Consider the following 27,353-nt stretch of genomic DNA (forward strand, 5'->3'; position numbering starts at 1 on the left):
TCAGTGTGGTTATGTAATGACTGCTGCTCCTGTGGCCCCAGAGCCAGTGGAGAGTGAAGAAGGACTTAATGAGAGCTATTGGTGCGCACCGACAACTCCACACTGAACGCCACTTAATCTGTGACTGGACATCCACACAAACCAGTGGAATCTTTAGAAAATCTTCCAGGAAAAAGACGCTACAACATGAGATTTGTCTAAATTTGTTTTAAAATCATGTTATACTTTCGAGAATTATACTTTTTATTTTACTTTTCTAAACTCAAGAGCATCTAAAAACAGTGTTCATTTAAGCTTTAATATAAATCAAACAGATTCCTCCAAATATTTTTGGAATAATTTAAACATTGAAATACATTTTTGTTTCCTACTTAATAGATTTAGCTTATGAATTGTGAAAAACAAATATTGTTTCTCAAAATAAATTTTTTCATAAGATCATACCCTTTCCCTTTTTTCCCCCCCAAGAGTCAAATTATCGGAATTGGAAATTCAATTCTTGATATGTTTGAAAACGTGCTGTATAAGTGTACCAGAGGTCCAGTGATTGTGGGCGGAGGGGACTGTGTTGGGAAATTGATGAAAATATTGTTTCAATTGCTTTATTTTTATTGTTAAATATATTTAGATTGAATAAGAATAGATCAAACTTTATTATCAAAACTGTTTTGGGTTATATTTGTATAGAAATACGTGAGAAAGCCTTTGTTTTTTTTTTAAATACACATTCCAATGGTAAATGAAGAAGAATAAAACACTTCTCCTAAACATCCCCCATATAATCCTTTTTTTTTATGATAGCGCCACAAATCAGAAAACGGACATCAGAGCAGTGTGTCTGGTAGTGACCTCGCCGTCACGTGTGAACGGCAGCATGAGGATGTGTGGCAGGTTTAACAGCAGTGTCTGAATGTACCCTTTCTTTGCAGCCAGCCAGTGAATCGACAGTTTGCTCACTTTTATTGTCTTTAATTTGCTTTAAGAACCCTGATTCAGAGAGTGCCACACAGAGGCAAAAAGTGAGTACAGACAGCAGGTTACAGACTCAGTTTCTGATCAGCTGTGAACAGACAGTCCAGGTTAGGGAGGACACTGACGCGGCAAAGCATCAATCGATGCAGAAGGCAGCAGAAAATTAAAACATAAAATAAAAGACAAGCTTGAACACATTCACACAGACAAGAAAGGTAGTCCCGTCTCTGCCCATTTTCCAAAAATTCAAAAACCAAAATAATATAAGACTTAAAAACAAGCAGCTAAATGAATAAAACACATGAATGGAGCACAAAACAGCAAGCATGAGAAAATGACTAGTGACCCATCAACTTACAGTAAAACCAGGAAAACCAACTGATTCTCCATGATGACACAGCAAAGGCTGCAGGCCTTTGGGATAGTCGCACGCATAAATTAAGAAATAAATACAACACTTGTTCGTTCATATCCAGAGCACCAGCAGGTTCTCCAAGGTAGAGAGGAAACTGGACGAAGAGTGAAAAACAAGACATCGTAAAGTCAAATTACAATTTAAATATAGTTTAAACAACCAGAATCCCCAGAAAGTTCTTAGTGGATGAAAGAGGCAACAGAGATGGACAACAAAGCAGTGAAGCAGGACAAACCACACATGCGTGGCAGAGGAAAAGGCAGAAGAACAAAGATACATTTGAGAGAAACTGTTGCTGGCAAATCACTCGCTGATCCAAAAGTTGACATCATAGAATTTGTGTGTAACAAGATGTCAAAGTAGGAATCGTCGACTCAGTACGAGAGAAAGACAGAGGTGTGGAAGGAGACGTTCATGAGTGCAGCTTCATCTCACACACTTGAATTACTGAGCTGGTTTTGCACTCCCAAAACTAATTTAAAAAGAGACTATAATCAAACACAGCTTCATCCCAAAGGAGTTAAAACATTTTTAGAAAGGACATCAAAGAAAATTTGCATTAAGACCAAAGGTTGAGTTAACTCTACATGTTGCATCATCAAAATCCCCCAGATGAAAATATCTTCATTTCTCAACCGTTTCAGTACGTTTACATCCCAAAGATATGTAGTCACAGATGCCCACAAAGAAAACTCCAACTCTAGTGACAGTGACAGACTGAACCCAGGACAAAGCATCCTGAGATCTCCTGTCTACAGTAGTAAACCATCGAGGCTAAAACTTCTCCTCCAGGCTGTCTCAGGCATTTAACGCACCCGTCCATCATCCATCCTCCCTCGTTCCTGACGCTCCTAATGTCACTGAGCGAAGCCGACGCTGAGGCCACAGCTTACGATGGCAGGTCAGCGAACGCTCAGAAGCCATCAGCCCTGATCTCCTCAGATGTTTAAAAAAAATAATCTACTTACAGATATATCCCTACAGTTCAGATGAAAAAAATTGCAACTTGTGTCAATGCATTAAATGGCCTTAGTTGAGCAGACTTGGCAAAGTGAGAATACCTAAAAAACACGATGAGAACTGTCCTCAGGTGTAAAATCCTTTAGAAGGTTTGATAGCTTTGTTAGCTTCTAGAACTAATCGCTTGTTAACGGTTGTCGTCCAGTTTTAAGGTTGTAAGTTACTACAGCTGATAGATCGGTATAGTGTAAAGTATTGTGGAGAAACTAAATATTGCACGTCGTGATTCCCTTTCCATCATAAGTAACTGAGGGAGTAAAAACTTTAGTTTTTATTGGCGGCTTTATGGTATAAAACAGACCCCAACTCTACAGGAGGATTCATGTTAGATCGGTAGATGTGTGATTAGTGCCGCTTAATATTACATCTGTAAAGTCTTGATGTATGTAACAGTTTGAGGGTTTTATTTTTTATATAGATCCATTCCAGAGCATGTAGTAACCCTGTGGTAGCAAGTCATTATTCTTGTCTGTTGAGGAGAAATCAAGTAGCTTTTATTTTTGCTCGTTCTTGTTTGGAGTCGTCTGATGGGGGCACAGTTTCTTCTCACTTCGTCTTGCTGTGGCTATTTGTTGCCGAAGAGCTGCAAGTCGAGGCGGACCCACACTTCTCCTGTGGGAACCTCGTGCAGGAGAAGACGGCGCGTCACCGGGCCCTTGTTTTCCAACTCTTTCTTTATAGTCGCCACAGGAACCTCTGTCCTACCCAGGAAGTCTGAGATGGGGACAAAAATAAACGAGAGAGAAGCTACTGATGAAAACAAGATTTAAAAAACAAAAACACAAAAATAGATCAGTGACAACATCTCCAGAAATGTAATAATCAGTCTGCAAGTAATAAAGAACAGATGATAACAGTGGAGTGAAGCAGCAGGTTGCTCACCATCAGGTCCAAACTGATCCCTTTCAAAGATGGTGATGCAGAGGACGTCCTGGTAAAGATCTTTGATGTGAAACTGACAGTTGAAGTTCCACTTCGGGTTCAGGGTGTCATTAAGCGTCCTGGAAGTGAAGATCTGGGTGCCCATCGTCACCTCACAGTAAGGGTTACTTTTACCTGCAGAGCAGAGAAATACATACAGGATCAGAATGAAGAGGGGGAAGAGAAAGAGATGTAAAGAAACACAGGACAGATTAGAAAAAGTTTAATGTTTAAAGTAGGAGAAATGGGGAAGGAGCAGAAACAAGTAGTCAAGAGGAAGGACAAAGTCAATAGAAAAATCAGAAAGAGCAAAGAAAATCTTAGAAAGCATAAAAAACTTTCAAAAAACTAAAGGAGCTGAAGAATGAAGAAGCATAAATTCACTTCATCGATACCTTTCATTAGGATGATGCCTTTCAGCTTCTAATATCAAATCTATTTTCCTTTGGTGAAGCTGATTTCTGTTCCTACAGCACCCTCAGGTCCTCCTTTATTTTACTTTGACATTTTTTGTAACTTTTTAATTGTATTGTTTTTGACATAATAAATTCTAGATCGTCTCCCTCCTGCTATGTTCTATTATAAAGCTTCGCTGTCGAGGTCCGAGATCCTCTGGTTTCAAAGAGGACAACAGTTCATGGACCGAGTTTTTAGAGTACCGGAGTGTAAGCACATCTTTAGAATAGGAGTGAATTCATGCTCACCGTTGGGTTTTCCCGCCTTTAGTTCAGTGGCTTCCAAAATGGTGACGAGCAGTCTGCCGATCCCGCTCGCCTTCACAGATCGAGCCGCTAATACACACATACGCACACATGGATGGATCATTACATTCACTGAGATTAGCACGCTGGACGGCAGGAATGTGACTGCTGGTTCAAAGAGACCGACCTTGATACGCCTTTTCTCTTTTCTTCTTTTCAGTCTCAATAAACTCCTCCGAGGCCGCTTTAATCTTCTGAACCCAAGCGGTCCTGAAGACGCACAGACACGCACAGTGCTGGTCAAAAAGACATCAAACACGCCGCAAGAAGCCGCGCCTGTATTTTCAAGTATGTAGATCTACCGCTCGTTGACGTTGTCGGTCCTCAGGATGTAGACTCTGTCGATGTGTGAGATGTGGAAGGTGGGCTCGTCACTGGAAGGGTCGGCAAGCTTCACCAGAACTTCATTTAACAGCACAGGCTACAGGAAAAACAAACAAGACGTCGTCATGCATAAAAACACAACATCTTCTCCTCGAGCTGCTTTAGAAGAGACATGTTGCCCCGGTGTTCGTCTCTTACTGGTTTGTACATCTTGAGCTGCGTGCTGCTTTTGCTGCTGAATAGTTTATCAGGACCAGACGAGGAGAACTGCTTCGCCGAGTGAGTGAGAAGCAGAAAGTCGTTGAAGAGGAAAGCCCAAAGTTCCTTGTTGCTTTTCGCCTTGTACATCTGAAAAAATAGAAAGAGATTGAATCCTAGAAGTTAAATTTATAATCAACAAATAACGATTCATATTTATGACTTTCTTTTTCATAAAGCATGGTACAGGATAGATGTTACATTTTTATCGGATTCCCAGTTTCAACCTTCAAAAGCATCAAATCCAATAGACCACAAAGTACAAACAGAAGAGATTATCATCCTCTGGACAAAAAGTGACCTGTGCTGAGTGTACGCTGACCTTTTTCAACATGAAGTTAATTTTCATTTCATTTCATTTCTACACTCAGAACACATAAACTAAAAATTCCTTAAGCGTTTTTAGTTTAAGTGTGAACAATTTATATTTTAAGGTGTCATATATTTGATTTCATTAAAAATGAGAAAACAAAAAACGAAAACATTGAAATATTTCAGTGTAGTAAATTTCATTGTTTAAATGAAATTATGGAGAACATAAACCTTTTTATTGTATTGTGGTATTTCTGAGAGTTGCCTGCTTCCAAAAGCCTCTGGTTGAGATAAAAAAAAAAATTAAAAAAAATAAATAAAGGAAGAGTTTGTGGATCTCTGAGGTCAATCTGTTGCATCCTGCTGACAGGAATCCGCTCGCTGGGCTCTCTCACTTTCTCCCTGTAGTCTGAGGCCCACAACGAGCAACCACACAACTTCCAGGGATCTGACCCACTCATGCTTTGGGCTTTCATCCCCCTGTGCGCTACACTCCGCCTGATCCCTTCAACTTTCTCACATTTTAAAACATTAATGCAGGCAAATGAAAAAAAAAAAACCTTTTCTTGAGAAGACATAGACCCACCAGAGCTGCAGAGGAGCTCAGTCGGGCCTCCTGGAGTCAAACACTGAGAAAGTGTGTCAGTGTTACTCACCTTACCGCTGTGCAGCAGTTTCCTGGGACCCAAACAGTTAGTGAGCGAGTTAAAGGTCAAACGCTGTGAAGAGAGAGTACGTTTAGGTTTTGGAGTCACATTTCCACTGGCTTTAGTAAATTTAGAAAACTGTTTATGAGGAGCGTTAACAGCGATCGTAATACCTCAGCAGCACCGTCGCACTGTACGTGGGTCTGAATCCATTCCAATCTTTCAGAGTTCTCCTTTTCTCTCACACCCTCATTTACCTGCACAAAAGGATCAATCATCAGGAAACAAAATGCTGAACTACAATACTAACTCAAGCAAATAACTGAACAAAAAGTAGACTCCAAAGAAAGAAAGAAACCTGCTGGCAGAGCTCCTCCGCTCTCTCCAGAGCCTCTTTCAGGGGACCTCGATCAGCGTGACCCTCTGCTGTGCACTCCAAGATCTGCAAAAACACACAGCAATGAAACTCACCAACAGAATAGAAAATAAACTTTCAGATTTTTCTGTAAAGTCACGATTTGAGCCACAGCAGCTTACATTTTTGATGTGCAGTGGATAGCGTGTGATCCTCTGCATTGGCTTCAGCAGGAAGCTGGACAGCGGCATCCCTTTACACCTGTAGTCTGTAGCAATTTTCTGATGAACGTTAAAGACACACATTTTAGTTTTCATCTTCTTGTGTTGACAAAGTACAGACTCAAAAGATCAACTGTATGATGTTTAAAAGGAAATGATTAAAAAATTAAAAGAGTTTTCCCATTCTACCTAGCATTGAGAACTAAGTGTAGTAAACCAACATGTGGTGCTGGGGATCTTCTTCCTGTGGTTTGAAGTGTTGTTTCTTTTCTTGTTCCACTTCTTGTTTCTTACCTTAAGGAAGTCTTTGAAGTCTGGCTCGTTGTCGGTGCGAGTCTGGAGCAGTGTGGCTCCGTTGATCTGGCAGGAGCAGAACCGAATGTAAGGCTGCATGTGGGACAGCTCAGCGGCCAGGATGTCTCCGATCATCTGCACCGGCATGTTCTGCCCTTCCATCTTCTTACGATCCCCCAGTGCTCTGCAAGCACGCGCACACACAAACTCAAATCAATAATCTTAATTTTACATCTTCCATACACAAAACACCATATCACTTCCTCAGTTATTGACAGATGTATTCACTCCATATGTGTGATATTTACTTGACCAGTTTGGCGTTGCAGGCCGGCAGCTCTTTCCAATTGACGAAGATCATGGACATCTCTGCTTCAGTCAGCCGGCCTGACTGGGACATCGGCCTGTGAAAGACCTGCACACACACAAACACAGACAGAACTAAAGTGGCTTATTTACACACACTACTAGGCACAGCACGTGACCAGGAGTACATGCAAACCCCATGAGTCACATTTCACACCCACACAAGAGAAGCTGTTTTGAATCAGCCTCTCACTGTTCTTGCATCATTTACTGTAAATGTATTGAAATGGACTTTAGTATTTTCAACAAGACTTGTGTGCATTACATCCAGCACTATCTGCAGGTCCTCCACATATCTCTCCTCAGTCTGGATCAGTTCGTGGATGTAACCCTGTCTCTTCTTCTCCAGGGAGCTCAGCGTGTCCAGGCTGTTCAGGTCTGCACACCCTGCAGAACAACACAAAAAGAAAAAAGAATTTAACTAGTGCAACCACTTAAACTACATCACAGGCAAAAGAACAAGGGCAACACATCAGCACTGCATTTACTGCCTCCTGCTGGATGTTCCACTGTTAGAAAAACACAATCCCATATTTTTATTAACACAACGGAAGTTGAAAAAAGGAAGTAAAAGGCAGCAGAAGGAAAGAATGGAGGATGGGAAAGGGAACGCACACACTTACTTGGTAAAAGTTGCCCACTTCCAAATTGCGACGCTCCCACACAATGAAACGGCTTCTCTGTCACCGACCCTTTACTTTCTTCACCTTCTCTCCCTTTACCTTCATCCTCTGTCCCATTCCAAAGATTTAGAAAACTAAATATTCTTTGTGATGCCATTGCTTTAGTTTCTCCTGTAGTTGTGTCTTTTTTGCAAAGTCTGATCGTACTGCTGTCGCTCCGGTCTAGTCTGTCTCCGGTCGTCTCATGAGCCGTTATCGTCTCATTGGTGGTAAATCTGTTTGTACCAAAACAGGAAGAGTCTCACGCCTTTTTTCACACTAATCTGTATGTTATGAGCAGAAGCCTCTCAATGTTTGTCTAGTTTCTTTTTCACGTCTGCTACTGAAATGTTCTCAGCTTTCAGCTCTGAAAATCCTGGCACAGTACAACAAACCAGATACAGAAGAAATTCAGGGTTACGTTTCTAAATGTATTCTAAAGGGAAAAGAAACGAGATGAAATCATTTTTGAAGACCAAACCTTTGGGGGGAAGTTAAAAAAGCAGAAGTGTGGCTGAAGGAGGGAAAAAAATAGAAAAAGAGATCCAAATTCATGAAAAAGAAAGAAAAAGTTTCTGTGAGAAAAGGTTGCTCTATGTAGCTGCTCATCTTGATTAGATGTATTGTGTTGACCATCCAAACACTGAAGACAACGTGCACATGAGAGCTTATAGAAGGTATTTCATGAACCAATAACAAGGTTTCCATATTACACCAAATTTTATTTTTTCATTGCTTTTTGCAGAGTCATAAAAATGAGATACATTTCAATTCAGATGTGATAAGACGCTATGCTGCTGTCAGGGGAGCTCACCCAGTAAACCTGAAGTACTGTATAATCAACTTTATACACTGAAACGCAAAATGAAAGAGAAATGCAAGAACAGGTCAGTTTGATATGCTTTGTCTTCATGGTCGTTGTGCCTTGATACAGGCCACAGGATGAACTCCATCTTTTTGTTACCTGACATTTGTTCTCAATCAACTAATGAGTTATTGTTCTGCGCTGTGGTGAAGCAGGATCACCAGTTCATTTCAAACAAGAATACCCACAGAAAACCAAATGCACCGCAGGGAGAATGTGTAAACTCCACACAGAAAGGCCCCTCTAAGCCCATCCTAGTCAGGAATTTACAGACGTACAGATTTTTATATATTTTTTTAAATTAACCAATGCAGTTAATAATATTTATTATTATTTATATAATCTCACCTCCAACAACATACAAACCCTGAAATAGAATTCAAAGATGAAAAACCAAAATGTCTTACTTCTTCATATCACCCTTCTTTAAACAACAATAATAATTTATATATTAATTTTGGGTTTATCGTCCACATGCTCTTTTCAAGACCGCCTGTGCTCATGTGGCGTCTGTTAGTAATATTTTCAGCTATGGCTTTTAACATACAGTGTTCAACCTGTATGTATGCTGATGCTCATATTATTTGCCTCTGTTGTTCAGGCTACCCTGTTGTAGAGCTTAAAACCTGAGAACCTCATGCTGGCAAAGTCACTTTTCTCTTTTAAATCAAGTCTTAAAAGTTACTTGTACCATTTGGCTTTTCATGATAAATGCTTTTTTTTTATGTCTTGATATGTCTTGACATTTTAGTCACTATTTTTAAAATGTGTTTGATTTGTGTTGTTGTAAAGCACCTTGTAGCTATGGCTTTGAAAAGTGCTTAATCAAAGGCCCAAAACAATATGTTGCTTGCAAAAAAAAAAAATCCATAATATGAATTTTCAAAAATTCAGCCGCCACATTGTGCTATTCTCTTCATATAAGTGTCTAACCTTTAACAGCCTGTATCAAATATGTTGAATGTATTATTTTATCCTGTATTTCAAGTACAACCACAAGCAATGCAGCAGATCAAATTTGACAACTTGTGTTAAACAAGAGCCAAATCTTCAATTGGAAGCATCACTAAACATCTACAGGATGAGAGCTGGCATTTATTCATGTTCAGGAAAAAGAACAAATCTTAAACGATACAATAATAGAGAGGATATGAGTAAGGATGTTTTGTTGAGGACTGGCAGGCAGAAATTGCAAGAAAAAAGAAAAGTACTGCAATAAAGAAATAATGTAAAGGAACAAAGGGATTTGGGAATAAAGTGAAACAACGTTCCCGATAGTTGAAATAAAAAGAAAGAAAATCAAGCAATAGGGAAACCCACTATCACCCTGCTTCACACACTAGTTCTCTAACCAAACATCATCATCTGTGATGATGATGTTTGGTCAGAACAAAAGGATGTAACAAGGCACTCTGGCTTTGACATTTGGCAGAAGGAGCAGAGAGTCAAAGAAACTTGTGTGTCGTCCTGCTTCACTGTTGACAGAACAGAAATACACAGTGTGATGCACTCAGGAGGAGAAGTTAGAGGAGTGAGTCCAGACATTCCACCTGGTTAGAGGCAGAGTGTGATAGTGGGTATCTCTGAAGTCAGGAGGAGGAGGAGGAGGAGGAGAAGAGGAGGTGAAGGAGGAAGAGTCTCTCTACGGCCCTGAAAGGAGAAGGAAACAGAAACTGAGGAATGAGAGAAAGCAATAAAGCAAGATTGGGAGGAGGAAGTGAAGGGAAAACAGTCAAACTGACAGAGGGTGAGATGTGTGGGAGTGATGGAGGACAATGACGACGGTGTTTAACAAATGAAGAGCAGGTGAGAGTGTGTCAAGAGGTTCAAAAACACTTTCAAACACACATTTTAATTTTGTTTAACATATTTTCTTACACTGCTGGCTGGGGTCACAGTCTGCCGTAGTCATCGTCACGTAGTTGGTGGGGAAGAGACCGGTGGTCCCATTGATCTCTCCTTTCCACCAATCAGGGTTAGTCTTGTCCAGAACATTGATCAGTTGCCCTTTTGAGAAACTCATCTCATCTCCGTTGACAGCCTTGTAGTCATATATGGCGATGACCTGACAGACTAAAACAGGACTTTGTGTTACTTCACGTCTTTACCCTTAATATACACAATTTTGTGTGTGTGCAATGCGTGTGTGTGTGTGTGTGTTACCTGGTTGATGAGCTGGTGTGGACTTGCCGCTGTTGGATCCCAATAATTTAATATTACTGGAAGGGAACCAGCCCTTTTGACGCTTTTTACCACGTGCCTAGAGTAAAAAATAAATAAATACATAAATTAAAAAAAAGGGAACAACACATAACTTGAGGATTTTTTATTTTTTTGTGCTTTACGGCGCTCTCTTTGATTAGCATGTAAGAAATACTAGAACAATATTTCTGTAACGTAACAGTTCAACTTCCAGCCCCAGCATCTACTAAACTAAACATTGATTGAGGATTGAGTTTTCTTTCCTTCATGAACAATGCAAAGAACTTTAAGCTGCTAAGCCAATGTTAAAGGACAACAAACGTCAGGAGAAACGCGTTGCTGTACCAACAGCGACAGACTGCTGACCTGCAGCTCTCCGAGCCACCAGCCGGAGGCATTCTTGCCAAGGATGAGGACGAGCTGGCCATTCTCCAGATTGAGCTGCTCAGGGCCACTGGAGGAGTGGGCTTTGATCACCTGGCCGATCTCTGAGGATAAACAGACAAATTCAACTTCCAGCTGTGACAAACACATGATTTTTAATCATTTCTGTGACTCTTAATGAGGGAAAAGCCTAAAAAGAGGGCGCTTACCTGGCTTCTTCTTTCCAGATGTGCTAGTTGTCTGAAAAAAAAAAAAAAAAATTGATATTGCGATTGAAAGCAGAGACAGACTATTAAAACATTTACAACAATTCTACAAAGTGCAATGTAAATCAATTGCAGGAGGATCTATCCATCCCTGTGTGCATCATGTGCTCTGTGTCCTTACATCAGCCTCTTTAGGTTTGACATAGTTGCTGGGGAAGAGGCCTGTGCGGTCGCCTATCGAGCCGTTCCACCACTCTCCGTCTCTCTTGCTCACCAGGATCACATCCCCCTCTGTGAAGGTCAGATCGCTGGCCTCTGGAGACTCGTAGGTGTACAACGCTACATACTCTTAGAAAACAAAAGCACACGTCAACAAACACGATCAGCAAAGCAGCTGCAGGTCTGATCATGTAACTGTGATAAATTGAGTCACTGATGTCAAAGCAACTCCACCAGTAAGACTGAACATTCAAGTTCAAAAGTGAAGAAAAAGAAAAAAAAGTAGGATTGTGAAACAGTTACTCAAAATGAATGAAGTGTAGCTACTGTATCTTACGTAAGCTTTTAGTTTACCTTCAAGCTGCAAGCTGTCATTTGAGTCTGCTGCGTCAAGACCGGAGCTTTTTGCACTGTGCACACAGAAAGACCACATTACAACACCTACTAACCAACAGGGCAGCTGGGTGGTCTCCTAATCCTAAGGTTGGTGATGATTGGAGCTCCCTCTCACCCTCCACGTGGCGAAGTGTCCTCAGCCGAGACACAGGCCACCCTTTTGCACCAAATTGTGTGTGTTAAAACATTCTATACAATAAAGTCTTTTTACCATTTGAAATGTATTCTCATAATTCTTACTCCATTTATCCTTCAATGGGGATCATGACGGCGAGCATCCTATCACACACAACTGGAGTATATCCTCAAGGAAATCTATGCGCTAACAAACCTCGCGTTCTACTTTTCTGATGTGAAAAGTTTTAGTAACCTTGCACTGCAATGACCTTGGATTTCTTTTTCTGTGTTCACTGGTAAATCTGGTTCTTTACCTTAAGCCTCAGTTTGGCGACATTTGCCAGCTAGAATTGAACCATTCATATAAAAAGTTAATGCTACAGTTTGTTATGCAAATGTTACAACAATACATTCCTCATCACAACAGAAGGGATGAAATCATTTCTGTTGTCTGAATACTTCTCATACTGGAACTCTTCCCTCATCTGTACATACAGGTAAAGTCACACTATCATGTGACTGATTTTTTGAGATAAAAACATCTGTACTATTTGAGAATTATGTGAAAAGTTTGCATTTTTATCCATGACCCCACACCATGCATAGTTGCCCCAAACAATATAATAAAAATATAAAGTACTTGTTCCAGTATACATATTAGGATTGAGATTATCAAAGTCATTGTGTGTTGCTGATATCATTTGGGTTTTTTTCACTTTGTTGTCTTCACCAACAATAATATAGGATCTCTGCCATTTGTCATAAAACGTTTTATACTTATAGAAATAATGTGGATGAGCACTTACTCTACAGATTCTTCTTCTCCCAGCAGGGTTACGTATGTTTTGGGGAACCAACCCTTTTCACCATTGAGCTCTCCAAGCCACCAGTTCTCTTGCTGCTCCAACACCTGAATCACATCGTCCTTATTGAAGTTCAGATGGTTATCCGTCTTTGCGGTCCAGGAACAAAGGGCTTGAGCCAACACGTTTCCCACCACCTGCTTCAGTGTGGACAAACAGCAAAGCATGTGAGCATCCATCTGCATGACATTTGGCTAATTAAAGGGGGAGTAGCTGGTCCACAGCTGCTCCGTAAAGCCCTCACCTGTCCTTGTGTTTCAGAAGGTGCCGGGTTTGGAGAGTGCGTTGGCGTAAAGGCAGACTTTGCTCCTGTTACCTTGGCAGCCTCCAGGGCGTTGGACAGCTGTGACTGAAGGGGCAGTTTAGCAGGAGTAGAGGCTGCAGTATTATTAGCTGCCCCTGATGAGGCCACTCTCTCAACGTAGCTCTCAGGGAACCAGCCCATCTTCCCCTGTTTGCTGCCATAGAGCCACCCCTCCTCTCGCTCTGTTGTCTCATCCACCTGAAGACAGCAGATGGAGACAGAGCAAAACAAATGTTTGACATGCGTTAGTAGATGGGACCTAACAAAATGAAGAGCAGACGTCCCTGATTTCTTTCTCACCTCCAGGATGTCGTCTGCATTGAAGCTGAGCTCCTCGTTGTTTCGTGCAGTGAACGGATAGATGGCTTTGAAAGATGTGAGGGATGCCGACTTTCGGTGTTGCTTGTTCCTCGGCTGTCCACCTGAAGTAGCCGATCAAAGAACAATGAGTAAACAAGTGATATAAATCATACCTATTGGTGGAGTTTAAAGTGCTTTCCAGACAACCAAAGATGGAAATTAACAGTAAAAATTCATTAGTACTTTTCTTGAAAGTTTTTTTTAAATATCGGTACTTTCTTTGATTATTCAATTTTCTGAAAACTTTTTGGTTTTACTCTGAAAATCTAAGAACGAAAATATCTGTAATTAGATCAGACCTGACTAATATGTTATATTACAAATAAATCAGAGTATGTTGTATAGTTTTTAATTGACGATGTTTGAAATGTTTCAGACAAAATAAGTGAACGTTTTAAAAAGAGACTAAATAAAGAGAGAAGGTGAGAGAAGTATGAAGCTGTGGGTCTCACCCTTTCTCTCCTCCAGTCCTCTCAGCAGAGCCTGAATATCCAGCCTCCCTCCCACACTCGGTGGCAGCTGCTGACGAGGAGCCTCCTCTTTCTTCTTTCTCTCCTCCTCCTTCCTCTTCCTGTCCTCCTCAGCTTTCCTCCGCTGCTCTTCCTCCTCCTTTTTCTTCCTTGCATCTTCGGATCTTTTTCTATCATCATCACGCCTCCTTCTCTCTTCTTCCTGCTGCTGATGAAGTCTTCTCTTCTCTTCATCTCGTTTTCTTCTGTCCTCCTCCTCTCTTCTCTTTTTCTCCTCCTCCTCACGCTTCCTCCTCTCCTCAGAATCTCGGACTGCTGCCTCAGCGGCCCTCTGCCTCCTCCTGTCCTCCTCCTCTCTCTCTCGTCTGCGCTGTTCCTCTCTCCTCTCTTCCTCTAACCTCTTCCCCTCCTCCTCCCTTTTGCGTCGTTCCTCCTCTTCTTTTCTTCTCTTTTCCTCTTGCTTCCTCTCCTCTTCCAGTTTTCTCCTCTCTTCCTCCAGCTGTTTCCTCTCCTCTTCCAGTTTCCTTCTCTCGTCTTCCTGCCTCCGTCTTTCTACTTGCCTCCGCCGCTCCTCCTCTTCCCTCTTCTTCCTCTCCTCCTCCTCCCTTCTTTTGCGCTCAGCCTCTTCCTTTGCTCTCATCTCTCGTTCGGCCTGCTCCTTTGCAGCCTGGATGAGTGCCTGTCTCTCCCTTTCCTCCTCGGCCCTCTGTTTGGCCTCCCTCTCCTCTTGAAGCTTCCTCTGACGCTCCTCTTCATCTCTCCTCAGCTTTTCCTGCCATTGACGCTCCTTTTCCATCTTGATAAGCCTGTGAGTTGTAAAGCAATATTTATGTTTCAAAGATATTTCGGTTTATGCCGTTTTTTTCCCCAGTGAACAAAATAAGTTTTTGCACTAAACCTAATGGAATACGGCACTCTACCTCTGTTCCTCTTCCTCCTTCCGCCTCTTTTCTTCCTCCTGCCTTTTCTTTTCCTCTTCCTGTTCCTTCTTTCGGATCAGCTCACGCCGTTTCTCCTCTTTGAAGCTTCGCAACTTTTCCAGAGCAGCCTGCTGCTTTTTCTGGCCTTCTCTCAGTTCCTGGCATTAAAACAAATACACATGTTTACCAAGACAGTGAGAGAAAGTCCATTGAAGGAAATAACAACAATAAAACATCAGGCTAAAAATGGTAAGAAAATAGCATGTACAAGCAGATAGCATCAAATACTTGCTGGGTAATTATCAAGCGGTTTGTAAAAGACAGAATATAAATACTTTACTAATCTCTGGTAGGAAAAATGCATGACAAACTGACAGAACAACAGGAAGAAAGATCATCTGAAAAGATCAAAAGTCTTGACAGGAAAGACAAGCAAGAGTAAGACAAAAGGACAACAACAGAAGAGAGACATAAAGTCAAAACCTTAAGTAGGTAGAAGAGGTTACGGAGGCAAGTCAGCAGGCAGAAGACAGCCTGAAGCATTGAATCCTCAGAACCCACATACTGTAAATTAGGAAGGCAACACACATGGGATGGGTGAAAACACAGATATTAAATGAAGTCAGAAAAGGAAAGAGTGGAATGGTTCACAAGGGAACAAAGGAGAGAATACATGAAGGTGAGATAAAAAAAAAAAAAAGATAACACAAAAGTGAAACTGGATAAAAGAAAGCATGAAGAAAAGGGAGGAAGAGAACAAAAAAGCCTCACGGGCCAGTGAAAAAAAACAAAGTGGTTATTAGTTTGATTACACAAACTGCAACATAAATCACTGGACAGAGTGTTGATTTAACGTTAACGTAGGCCAAACTGCATGTGAACATGTGATTTCTGATCACATATTGTAATGAAAACCGCAAAAGATCACAACACAAGTCATACGGAGACACTCGTTTATTGTTCTATTTCATTTGAACTAAAGTAGTAAAGACCAGCTGCTGCAGGTGAGTAGAGGTGGGAGCTCAACATATGTAGAGAGAAAACTGGAAATGTGTACTGTTAGAAATAGTCAAAAATATTTTAAGTTTTTCCACCTAAAATCCCTCCTGTAAATCCATGTCAAGTGTCTGATGACTTATCCTGCACTAAACTTATTCTACATCCAACAGAATCCATATACAGTATGAAACAGCCAGACAAAGGCTCAAACACAAAGTGTGTGATGCCTTATGTGTGTTTTCTAGCTTGACATTTAGAAAATAAAATCCATAAAAGAGATGTTTAAAATATCTGCTTTATGTGGCAAAAAGTTAACTGCAACTGGGATAGCATGCACAGAAGAAGAATATCATGCACGATCATCAGGACTTCAGGCGATGCCACTATTACTTCAGCGTCTTTTTACTCACTATCATGGCTTCTTAAGCAGAAAGTAATAATGGCAAATTATATCCTGTGCTATCCTGTGGACAATTCATCAAATTACAGCACTCATGAAACATCTCATGGTAAAACAAAGGACTTAGGACTTTGTTTATTCTATACTTCATATTTATTGTAAAAAAGCATTACAAGTCCTGCGTAGAGGTGCATGTTTTCCCTCGATAAAGACAGATTGAAAAAAAAACGAGAAAAAAACCCCAAATGCTGTTCTGCTAAAAATAACAGTGACACCTTGATTTAACTCCTACCTGCATGTCAAGGTTATACCGGTCCATCTCGGCTAGTTTAGCAGCGGTTTCTTTCTCCAGAACTTCCAGCTGGTCTCGTAGATTCATGCATGTCCCTTTTTTCTCCGTGACACCCACTTTCAGGGTGGTGATGGTTGTTCCTACAAACAGAATAAATATAGTTAAACCCTCAAGTATTTACCAAGGGAAAGATTTTTTTAAGATTGACATTATATTTTCATGTATTAATCAAAGTTTGTGCAGACTACATACATCTGCTTATGAAAACCTGTTATACTTTGACTGTCATTAATTTATCTGTAACATGTACGTTGGGTTGTTGTCCTTGATTTTTACTTCTCCGCTCCATCCATCAGTACTGACCTGGCATGTTGTTCAGAGACATGTTTCTGAGTTTCTCCGTCAGTCTCTTTTGCTCAGGAGTCATCTGGGATAACTTTCTCTGAAACTCCTGTTCAAGAAGAAATGCAGATAAAACATCATAAATATAATGACCAGACACAAATCACAAATAACACAACATTAGATTGGCCATTATGATTTGTATACCGTCTCAAACAATTAAACAGAGATAGAATGGTAGACTCAGGAACGAAAGTGAAACACACAGACCTCCAGCTGTTTCTGCAGGTTGTTGAGGTCTTGTTGGCGAGTCTCTTTCCTTTGAATGTTCAAATCAAGCTCGGTTTTGTGAAGCTTCTTCTTGTTCTGAACGTCACGGAGCCGATCTGATATCTGACGATGCTTGTTCCCCTGAAGCAAAGAGAGAGATAGGAGTGAGCCGGAGAGACAAGGTAAGTTGAACTCTTGTGCGACGACTTAAAGACATAGTGTGTCCACTGTGTGAGCTGGAGTGAAATCAAATCCCTCTGTCACTCACCACTGCTTCCAGTTCCATCTCCAGACTCCTCTTTTTTGCCTTCAGTTTGATTATTTCATCCCGCTCCTGTTCCTTCTTTATCTGGAGCTCACCTTTCCTCCTTCTCTCCCACTCCTCCTTCCTCTGACGCTCAAGCTCCCGCTGTGCAGCCTAGAACAAGCAGAGAAAGAAACATTTGTCAGGACCTCAGTTTAAACTTCATTGATGTATTTCACATACACTGCTTATTTAGATTGTTGTGAACACTTTCATTCACCTCTTTTCTCTCGAGCTCCCTTTGCCGCTCCTCTTCTTTTTGTCTCTCCAGCTCTCTCTGTCGCTCCAGCCTAATCTCTTCCTCCTTTTTCCTCCTCTCTTCGGCCTCCCGAGCCTCCCGTTCTCTCTTTTCTCGTGCCTCTCTCTCCTTTTGAGCCCGTCGCTCCTGCTCCCTTTTGTCTGCCTCCAGCAGCGCCAGTCGTCTTTTCTCCAACTCTGCATTCCCTCTCTCCAGATTAGCTTTGAATTTATCCTCAAATGACACTGAATATAGAGAGGGAAGAGGCTCAGGTGAAGTCAACTAATTTTGACAATTAAAAAACATTGTGAAATTGTTTACAACATATTGGAATAACCATTTATTTGATATGCTCAGTTCAAAATGTCTATAAAAGGGTTATTACACTGAAACAATGACTGAGTACCAATACTAAGGAGACAAACTGCAACTGATACTTCAAAGTTTTGAGGGATTAAATCCTCTATTCAATACTTTGGAAAACATTGACCACAGGGTGCCAGAACTCTCCCTGTAACTTTGGCTAAGATGATCATTTACACAAACCCAACACCAATTTATAATGCTCTACACTTCTCTGCTTGACTTGGTTGCCCTTCATCAGCCTTTTCAGGCAGCTTTTCTGTATGTCACAGATATATCTGGATACTTCTGCTTTTAAATCACTGCTTGTCAACTGTTTAATAGTTAACTGAAGACACTGTACATGAAGTGGCAGTTAAACCAGGCTGCACTCGGTGTGTTTGGCAGTGTGAGTACTGACTGTTGGGCCTGGATTTCTGTGGAGGTTCTATGTCGAAGTCGTCAATCAGAGCCGAGTAGACAGAGGAGCTGGATCCATTCACTGCACTCCTGCATTACAGATTTATAGTAACTTGTATGAATACACGATTAACAATAAACACAGTTAGAAATAATATGAACATGGCCAGTGATAGAATCTGTTTAAAGAAATGTATGTCAGCAACATGTATTTCCAGGAGATGTATTTGTGGTGTCCACATACCTTTGTGAGGGTGGTACCAGCTCATTTGGCAGTGTTAGTGGCAGTACTTGTCCACTCTTTGCCATGTCAACAAGATGCATTGCCAGAATAAACTCTTCAGCCTTCAGCTTGCCGTCTTTGTCCACATCCGATAAAGTCCTGCACAAGTGTCAAAAGTTAATGAAGCAAATTAAATGGAGTATTTGCTAATTGCCCCTAATGGTGGCAAAATTATATACAGAAAACTAATTAAATGATGTGGCTGAAACATATTTATTCATCATTACATTCAAAGTGCACGTTCATTCCAGTTGCATTTGCCAGTGGTTCAACTTTTGACAGAAAATTGTAACCTACGCAACAGGTTACATAGATTTACAACATACAGGGAGAATCTGAAAAATGTACCTTCCTGCATGGAAATAGAGCATTAGCTACAGCTTCAAGAAGATAAAATCCAGTGTAACAGCACACAAGACGCTAATCTACTGCTGCAACATTCTATACAGTAGATAAAGCATGAGACGTTATAATGAATAAACATTTATAATGTCCATTCACTTTTTTAGGAATTCAAAGGGTTGAAAATGCAGGAGAGTCACTATATGAAGTAAACAACTTTCATTTTTAACCAGTGAGATACAATGAGTTGGCTTAATTTTGCACTTAAGTTGTTTCTGAAGAAAGAGCTATTGTATTGTGCTTTAATAGAATCGGTTTCTTAAATTTGGATGTCAAACCTGACTTTGCTTCATGTAGTAAGCTCACTGTAGTGACATGTCAACAGGACATGTTGAGACACACATAGAGACATGTAGACATTCTCACCAGATGGAAGCCAGCTGTGGCTGTGTTAACATTGTGGTTGCCATGGCACCTCTCACCTGCTGACCTGGAAACATGACCAAAAGAGGTGTCACAACATATTATTAGGACAAGTGATTGAATGACGTGGAGGAAGTGAGACGAAAATTGTGTGCAAATCTATGTGTCTGTGCAGATTTGTGTCATTGTACTGCAACACTGGATTATATGAAAGTATCAAATATGACACCAACTTAATGCAAAGTGACTATTCGGGGCTGTGCAATACCAAAACCTAATTTCATGACAGTGCACAATAGTCAAATTTTTGAAGATCCAGACACCCTCCATCTTGACTTAAATTTAAAGGCAGTATTTATGGTTTAGGACAGCATGAGCTACAGACTGCATTTCATGGGTGTGTGTGTGTGATTTTCATAAATCATGAGGGTTTTCAAGAAAACAGGTCCAGCAAGGCCTGTGCAAGACAAGTGTACACTTGGGTAAGGTTGCGTGTTGTGAAACTGCCCCAGCATCGGTCCACACCCACAATTACAACCTCCATTTCCCTTGAGCTATCGAAGGCAAAGCACACTGGGAAATGGGGAGGGAGGCAACCAAATGAAATCATCAGTGACTACTATTCATGAACATCCACACTTGAATTTCCAACAAGTAGATTGGTTTTGTTTGACCTACACATTGTACATACAATCAGACACATCGTACCAGTGAGGTATCCCGCCATCTGTTTATCCAAGCTGTTGAACTGCTGTCTGTACTTGAGTCTGGAGGCATGTGGCACAGCCCAGTCACTGGGACCAGCAGCCATGGCATTCATGAAGGACGGGGAAGAGGAAGCAGAGCTGGAAGCCAAATAAGACATAATCATCTCAAAGACATTGTGAGAAAGGGAGCGTTTATTTCCGTTTCCAATCCAATTCTTAATACACGCATGTCTAACCTGCTAGATCCCAGATCCAGCAGCGATTGAGCTTTGTTCAGTCCACTTGAAGGGGAGAGGCCAAGGGGAGAGGCGTAGGAAGTTGCAGACAGAGGCAGGCCTGAAACACACACACACACACACACACACACACACACACACACACACACACACACACACACACACACACACACACACACACACACACACACACACACACACACACACACACACACACACACACACACACACACACACACACACACACACACACACACACACACACACACACACACACACACACACACACACACACACACACACACACACACACACACACACACACACACACACACACACACACACACACACACACACACACACACACACACACACACTTCTGTGTTTAGAAGGGGGCAGAAGCTTTTAAAGCTCAGTACAGCCTTTAAATCTTTGTGGGATTCTCATTCAAAAAGTGTATACATTGAAAACTTGAAACTGGTGATGCTGTTGAAGGGGTAATACTGTACATCAGGACTTAAGTCCTTATAAAGAAACTTGATGAAACTGACCAAAGTCACACATATTTCAAAATTTCTAACTGGGGTTTATCCGCCAATAAGAAACACACACATCATTGATATTACAATAATATCTTATAAAAGATATATTATTTACAAATTATTCTAAATATGACTTATTGGGTGCATGTTGAAACATACTATAAATACTGTCACTTGTAGTAGTTTTCCGTTTCCTTACATTTTTTCAAATGAATGAATTTTTTTGTTTCACGAGATTCTCCTCATGAAACAGGATGTTCTTTTCCAAAACAATGACAGAGCAGGATAAGATAAGAGGGCAAAAAGACTGAAGTTAGAAATGACAAGCACGCGTACCCGCAGTCATCCCTCCGGCAGGGATTGGTTGGAGAAATCCCAGGGTGCCATTTGGCAGTGTGGCGCTTCCCACGGTGGGCATCATGGGCCTTGTGGGGGCGGAGGCAATTAGCGGGCTAAGACCTGTTGCCATAGGAACCAGAGGGGTGAGGCCCGTCATAGGCGTCAATGTTGAGAGTCCAGGGTTTGCCATGGAAATAGGAGTCATCAAGGACAAGTTTGCTCCAGGCATCATGGTTAAGGAGGAGCCAATACCTATAAAACACATCAATTTATATGAAACAATAGTGGAACTCAATGCCTGATAAATCTTAATGGTGTCTGTTTTCAATGTACATCTTTTAATCCATTTCAATCATTTTCTGATATTTCTGCGTCGGGTTGAATAAAAAGGGTAATTGCCGTTATGAATGAACACTGTACATTATAAAATAATAATGACATTGTACCATATGCAGGGTTACTAAGGCTGGGAGCAGGCACCGGAGGTTGTTTCATGATGATTGGCAGTCCAGAGGGAAGTGATGTACCCTGGAGTTTGAGCTTTATGAGCTTCATTGCGATAGAAAACTCCAACCTGTCCATCCTTCCATCTTTATTCATGTCAGCCAGAGCCCTGGGAGACCACATAGAACAACATGACTGTGACTAAATGTACTTTCATGTATATGTTTCAGGGAAGTCTTCACTGGGAATTTGTAACAAATAAATGATCGCACACGTGAGCCTGTTTTTCTCACCATATCTCGGCCAACACAGAGGCTGGCAGCCCTGATTGGAGGAAGAACTTCCTGGCCTGTTCCCCTACAGGAAAAGACAAGAGCAAATACCAAAAAAGTAGTAAGTAATGAAAATGCTGCATAAACAAACATTACGTGCCAGTTAGCAAATGCTTGTTTATGCTTTGTATTATACATAAAGTGAAAAATTTCAAGACGTTTTTGTTTTATCCTTTATATTTAGCTTATGAGTGATGAAAATCTACATTTAGAATCTCAAAATATCAGAATACTTAGATCACACAATTTTCTTTCTATCTTGAGAGATTGCTTCGGTGCACCTCCCTCTGTGCCCACATTACGGCAGGGGTCTCCCATGTAATGGCTGAAGGATGTGTCACGTTGAAACTGCAATATGATTATGAAGTGGAGCAACTGTAAGATGCAACAGCATATTGTGTGCATGTGTCTACCTGAGACATGTCCCATAGAAGGGGAGAGGGTGTCAAACTTCTGATCATGTTTGTCCCTCTCCTCTGGAGAGATGGCCCAAATACTTGTACCACCTAAAGGAAAAAGGGAAAAGGTGAGTGTTCAGAAACAGCCTTTAAAACCACACCAATATCAACTCAATGTGCTCTGAAGAGGCGGCTTATTTTATGACTTTCTGGAATTAACTATACATTACCAGAATCTGTTTAGAAAATAAAACTATGCAAAGTTCTCTGAAATCTGTGTAAATTACTCTTGTACACACACATACCTTACCCAAATCTGAACACTGCAAAGAAACATGGATCTCCTGAGACAACAAAAGACAAAGCTGTGTGTGTGTGCGTGTACAGAAATCAGCCTTAGGGGCAGCCAGGAGCTAGAGATGCACAGATATTGACAAGTTGATAATAAAGTTCAGTTTCGCAGGTGACACTGTCACTTTGTTCACACAGGATGCAGAGACGAGCAAACTCACATCTTGACTAGTATTTACACAACCAAGACTCACTAATGTGTAGTGAGCCCTGGTTGTGTAAAGAGAGTGGACATTTCCAGGTTATTTATCTTGAGTCTTGTAACGAAAACCATCAAGAGAAATGCTGTTAAAAACAAACAAAATGTATATTGTGGCATCTCAGTAATTAACAGACCACCAGAGTTTTTCTCAAGAAGTGCCAAAATTGAGCAGGTCCAGAGGAAGATGGGAAATATTAAGATGAAAACTCCCCACACGTTACACAAACAGCGTCAAGCCATCAGAGATCAGATACTGAAACTTTTCAAAACAGACATGCACAGGAAATTATGGCTAAAACCAGCACTATGTTAAAAGCAGCACTACATAGAGCCAAATAAACTGAGCTTTGCACACAGATGTACCCCTGTTAGAGTCTCACACACACAAGCACGTGCACACACAGTGCACTGCCCTTACCATTCATTTTTGCAAGTGGAGAACTCCCAGTGGCGTCCTCAGCTCCTGCTCACAGCCATCTGCAAAACACACAGTCACAGTCCAGTCATCGGTCAATACTGCAGCTAAGAAAGGACAGCAATGTCACTGAGAGGAGAGAGAGAAAAAAGCAGCTGGAGGAACAGAGACACAGATTCTGGTAAGTCAGCAGAGTCAAACAGGGCTTCTCCTGTTCTCCTCAGTCAGGAGCACACTGGCCGCCTCTCAGATCTTTTAAACCACTAGGACTTGATTTAATACTATTCACGCGGACTATGTAGTGGCCAGAGAGTAGTGTGATACACACACACACACACACACACTACACTGACAGACACTCGTGAAACGTTTTACACATTTATTGACCCCTGCAATGCAGACCTCTGGTCAGCCGGATTAACTCAACAGACTTGTACGAAAGATGTGTAGTGAAGTGGCCTTGTAGACATAATTGTTGTGCTCAATCATCCACCACCTGAAAACACAGTTTAACTGTTATGACAGAAAAGAGGAGCACGCACTGAGACTAAAAAGTGAACAGCACAAATTACCAAAATGATACAGATGTGAAAGATAGCTGACTTAATGCTAACAAAAATAGCATGAACCTCAAAACCAAAGTGTGTCTAATGAAAGGCTGCAGAAAAACTGTGGCCAAAGAAGACAAAAGACTTTGACCAACATTGCAGAAAACCAGTTCAAGGTGGTGTTGGTTTTTTCCAGGATATTCAGATTTTGTAGGGAAAAAAAAAAAAAAAAAAAAAGTTAGGTGTGAAACTTCTTAGAATGCACACCTACTTCTCTACACAAAAACTGAAGAAAAAAAGGAATTGCCATAATTCATAGGTAATGATGCTATTATATTACTGCTCCGCGCCCTTAGCACATCAAACTGGGCTGTTTGTGTTTGACATCACAGATATAAATGTTCACAAATTACATATCCTAATAGTCTCCGACCTTTACGTCTGTCATCAACTGATTTTTTAAAATACCACAGACACTTCAGATCACCGGCACGTTTACCTGCGACTTTAAAGCTTTGCTTTGTTTTTGGTGCCAACTCGAAATTGTTGAAATGCTAACAAATAAAATAGGCACAATGAACATTCCCATATGCTTTCCTTGATGACAGGATTTGGCAGGCATCTTTCTCCCAACCATAACTTCAACACTATTCGTGAAAAATCACTACGTACATGCAGAGAAATAGTGCACTGGATCATTACGTTGGCCTAAGGCTTCCAGAGTAGGACAGTCCAATCAAAAATCACACAGTAATATTGAATGACTGCCAGATATTGAACGGTAGTTATTTTGGAGTTGAGTAGAATCACGCACTCACTGCACATCAGACAAACACCCAGCCATAAAATCAATAAACAGCATATCCAGTTGGCCTGAATATCATTCCAGCCATCAGAGGGTTAATATTACATGGAGCAGCTGGGAGGAAGTTTGTGGTTAGTCAAAACACAGCACATGTGCTAGACTTTGTGTCTAGAGACCAAATGCACCATACATGATCTGTTTGTTGACTAAAGACTGGTATGTTGTATTGTGCTGGGTTTGCCAGTATATTTATAAGTCTTCTGCGTGACTGCAGCACGGTCCAGCCTGTCCATATACAGTCGCAGCAAAATCCACTTGCTTAGATTTGAAACAGTGTTGTGAATGAATGAATATTGTGTTTTATTTCAGCAGGTTGTAGCGGAGGACTGATAAATATAAACTCATTTGCACTTGGAGAACAAAATTTTATGTAAAGACTCTTGATAAAACTAATAAAATTAATTCATCTTTAATTTTCCTGAACGTGAGTTAATTTGTAGTCAAAACATAGACACACAGCTCTTCTTGAGACACTGAAGAGCTGTCACGTTGTTTCATTCATTTTTACTTCATTAGTCATGCTGAACACCTTCCTATGGAATTATCTCAGCATCAGCCCGTCAGGCTCACATGATGAAGGTGGAGGAGGAAAAGGAGAGAAATTCCAATCTCTCTGCTCAGCACTTCCCGCCCGGTAACCTACAGACACAAGCATTTCCTAGTCCGACAGGAGTTGACAGGAAGTGATCATGGATTTTAGCTGAAGGGCAGCTTTGATGTCCCAGTAAATTTATTGGCATCACGGCTGTATTGTTTTAACTGAGGGAGCGCTACAGAACCACCAGTGATTTTTAAGAAGAAACAATACTAAGCGTTGACTTCTGTGCTGATTAGAACTTTGTGTAAAACAAGATTGAAGAGATATAAAGGCAACAGAATGAGAGTGATAGCATACAATGTCTGAGTGTGGCCTGGTCAACTCTCTCACAAAGGCAAAAAACAGCAAGGGAGTGCTACCCATCACCCCCTAAGTGAGACTTGAGGTCCACCCCTTAATAGTTTCTCCCTTATTTTCTTTGTTTCTTTTTTACTTCAGATACATTTATTAACTTGAAACAGGTTTACTTTGCAATATGACTTTTCACAGTTGTGTAGAAGCCCAATCATTCAAAAACACTGTATGAAATTCTGAAATTATTGATATGCATTACTGTGGAAACATTTCAGACCCAAGTGAAAGGAGAAAGCTCCTAAAAGTCAAGGTGTTAATAGGTATTTTATCACGTAACAAGACCCAAAGGACAATGAATAGACGAGTCATCTGGAGTTAGTGTGAAAAAAACTTAAAAAACAGCTTGCAGACATTTTAATAATTCCTGGAAGATTGACAGAAAACATCTTTCAGAAGAAACTGAGCCATCCAACATCCACAGAGGTTCTGCACTGTTTCTTCATGAAATCGAGATTCTGTAGGAGCCAGACAAACACTTTCAAGACTCTGAATTCATCTTTCTACTCTGAGATAGTGCTTACTGATGCTGGCCACTAGGTGATTGGGAGCATTGTACTCTGCATTGGAGTAACTCTAGGATCAAACTGTTTTCCTGTTGGTTTTGTATAATGGAATAGTGGCTTTCTTTCAGACATCCGTTAATTATTTCCACAGCATTGTATCTTTCATATATATGTATATGCAGATTTCTTTTGTGATCTGAAAGTAATCATACTTTTTCAGAAAGGATCCACCACACAACATGATGAAAGACTTAACATAATATCAAGTAGTACTACAGAGTACTGTACTCAACATCGGCATCAGGGTATCTGATCATGTCGGGTCTCTAGTTGTGGAATGTAACCTTTAGTCAGGTAACACTGGAAGAATTTGAATGAATAAATGAAAGATCAGAGGACGGCTGGCTTTATGGTTTACTGTTTCCAGAGTGAATGAGGAGTCCAACGCTTCCCGGTGGGACAGATGCCTGACAAGCTGACCAACAGAGCAATGGACATTTTGCCAGAGCTGGAGGCTGAGTTTAGTGGCAAAGGCAGCTTTGCAAACCTCATGCAAATCAGTCAGCATATACACAAAGAAAAACATATACTCTCAGCAGAAGCCTGGGGCTGCTAAATGAATACAGCAGACTCATTATTTGCTCTGTGTTAAATCCTCTTGGGTAGAGTTGGGGTGGTGGTCCACCGGTAAGGCTCCACCTCACCTGAAAACTGACTTTAGCTGTGCTTTAAGTGATGCAAGACTTTGAAAAGAAAGTAGAAGAACAGCCACAAAGCTTACAAAAAACCAGTGATGAGTGATCCAAGGTTTGATGCACTGCTTTGAAAGCATTACAGTCATAAACAAAGAGTAGAGGATGGAATACCATGGCGGAGCCTTTCCGTTTATCAAAATGTTGTATCATCCCTTTAAACCACAAACAACACTATGGCAGAGCGTCAGTCATGATATAGTCCAAAACCTAATTCATGCTGTAATAAGTTCTACTAAAACATCTTGGCCTTTTATGACAACTTCCATCCATCCATC

The 27,353-nt window shown here is 40.9% G+C and overlaps 1 protein-coding gene across 2 annotated transcripts in view; it reads right to left on the bottom strand.

Moving 5' to 3' along the window:
• Positions 1-724: 724 nt before the first annotated feature.
• The window catches only part of itsn2b (intersectin 2b), a 30,998-nt gene continuing 4,369 nt past the window's right edge, over positions 725-27,353 (bottom strand). Inside the window, exons 2-40 of one of the 2 annotated variants that reach the window (XM_080458444.1) lie at positions 23,459-23,517; positions 22,503-22,595; positions 22,051-22,114; positions 21,760-21,926; positions 21,311-21,565; positions 20,433-20,532; positions 20,198-20,334; positions 19,493-19,556; positions 18,686-18,823; positions 18,443-18,531; positions 17,662-17,924; positions 17,406-17,555; positions 17,138-17,278; positions 16,889-16,976; positions 16,526-16,665; positions 14,835-14,992; positions 13,897-14,720; positions 13,385-13,506; positions 13,025-13,282; positions 12,724-12,917; positions 11,759-11,814; positions 11,367-11,533; positions 11,189-11,219; positions 10,962-11,083; positions 10,557-10,653; positions 10,272-10,466; positions 7,132-7,253; positions 6,809-6,915; positions 6,501-6,684; positions 6,168-6,266; positions 5,989-6,072; positions 5,804-5,887; positions 5,640-5,702; positions 4,612-4,761; positions 4,392-4,510; positions 4,217-4,299; positions 4,033-4,119; positions 3,290-3,463; positions 725-3,121 (exon numbers count right to left, since the gene is read on the bottom strand). In XM_080458444.1, the coding sequence (XP_080314570.1) occupies positions 2,973-3,121; positions 3,290-3,463; positions 4,033-4,119; positions 4,217-4,299; positions 4,392-4,510; positions 4,612-4,761; positions 5,640-5,702; positions 5,804-5,887; positions 5,989-6,072; positions 6,168-6,266; positions 6,501-6,684; positions 6,809-6,915; positions 7,132-7,253; positions 10,272-10,466; positions 10,557-10,653; positions 10,962-11,083; positions 11,189-11,219; positions 11,367-11,533; positions 11,759-11,814; positions 12,724-12,917; positions 13,025-13,282; positions 13,385-13,506; positions 13,897-14,720; positions 14,835-14,992; positions 16,526-16,665; positions 16,889-16,976; positions 17,138-17,278; positions 17,406-17,555; positions 17,662-17,924; positions 18,443-18,531; positions 18,686-18,823; positions 19,493-19,556; positions 20,198-20,334; positions 20,433-20,532; positions 21,311-21,565; positions 21,760-21,926; positions 22,051-22,114; positions 22,503-22,595; positions 23,459-23,465 (5,625 nt within the window). In that variant the 5' untranslated portion in view covers positions 23,466-23,517 and the 3' untranslated portion in view covers positions 725-2,972. Of the gene's footprint in view, positions 3,122-3,289; positions 3,464-4,032; positions 4,120-4,216; positions 4,300-4,391; positions 4,511-4,611; positions 4,762-5,639; positions 5,703-5,803; positions 5,888-5,988; positions 6,073-6,167; positions 6,267-6,500; positions 6,685-6,808; positions 6,916-7,131; positions 7,254-10,271; positions 10,467-10,556; positions 10,654-10,961; positions 11,084-11,188; positions 11,220-11,366; positions 11,534-11,758; positions 11,815-12,723; positions 12,921-13,024; positions 13,283-13,384; positions 13,507-13,896; positions 14,721-14,834; positions 14,993-16,525; positions 16,666-16,888; positions 16,977-17,137; positions 17,279-17,405; positions 17,556-17,661; positions 17,925-18,442; positions 18,532-18,685; positions 18,824-19,492; positions 19,557-20,197; positions 20,335-20,432; positions 20,533-21,310; positions 21,566-21,759; positions 21,927-22,050; positions 22,115-22,502; positions 22,596-23,458; positions 23,518-27,353 lie in introns of both variants that reach the window. The other variant, XM_080458443.1, reaches the window with a different exon arrangement.

This window comes from Lipophrys pholis (assembly GCF_963383615.2).
Source record: "Lipophrys pholis genome assembly, chromosome: 2".
In the NCBI taxonomy this organism is placed as follows: Eukaryota; Metazoa; Chordata; class Actinopteri; order Blenniiformes; family Blenniidae; genus Lipophrys; species Lipophrys pholis.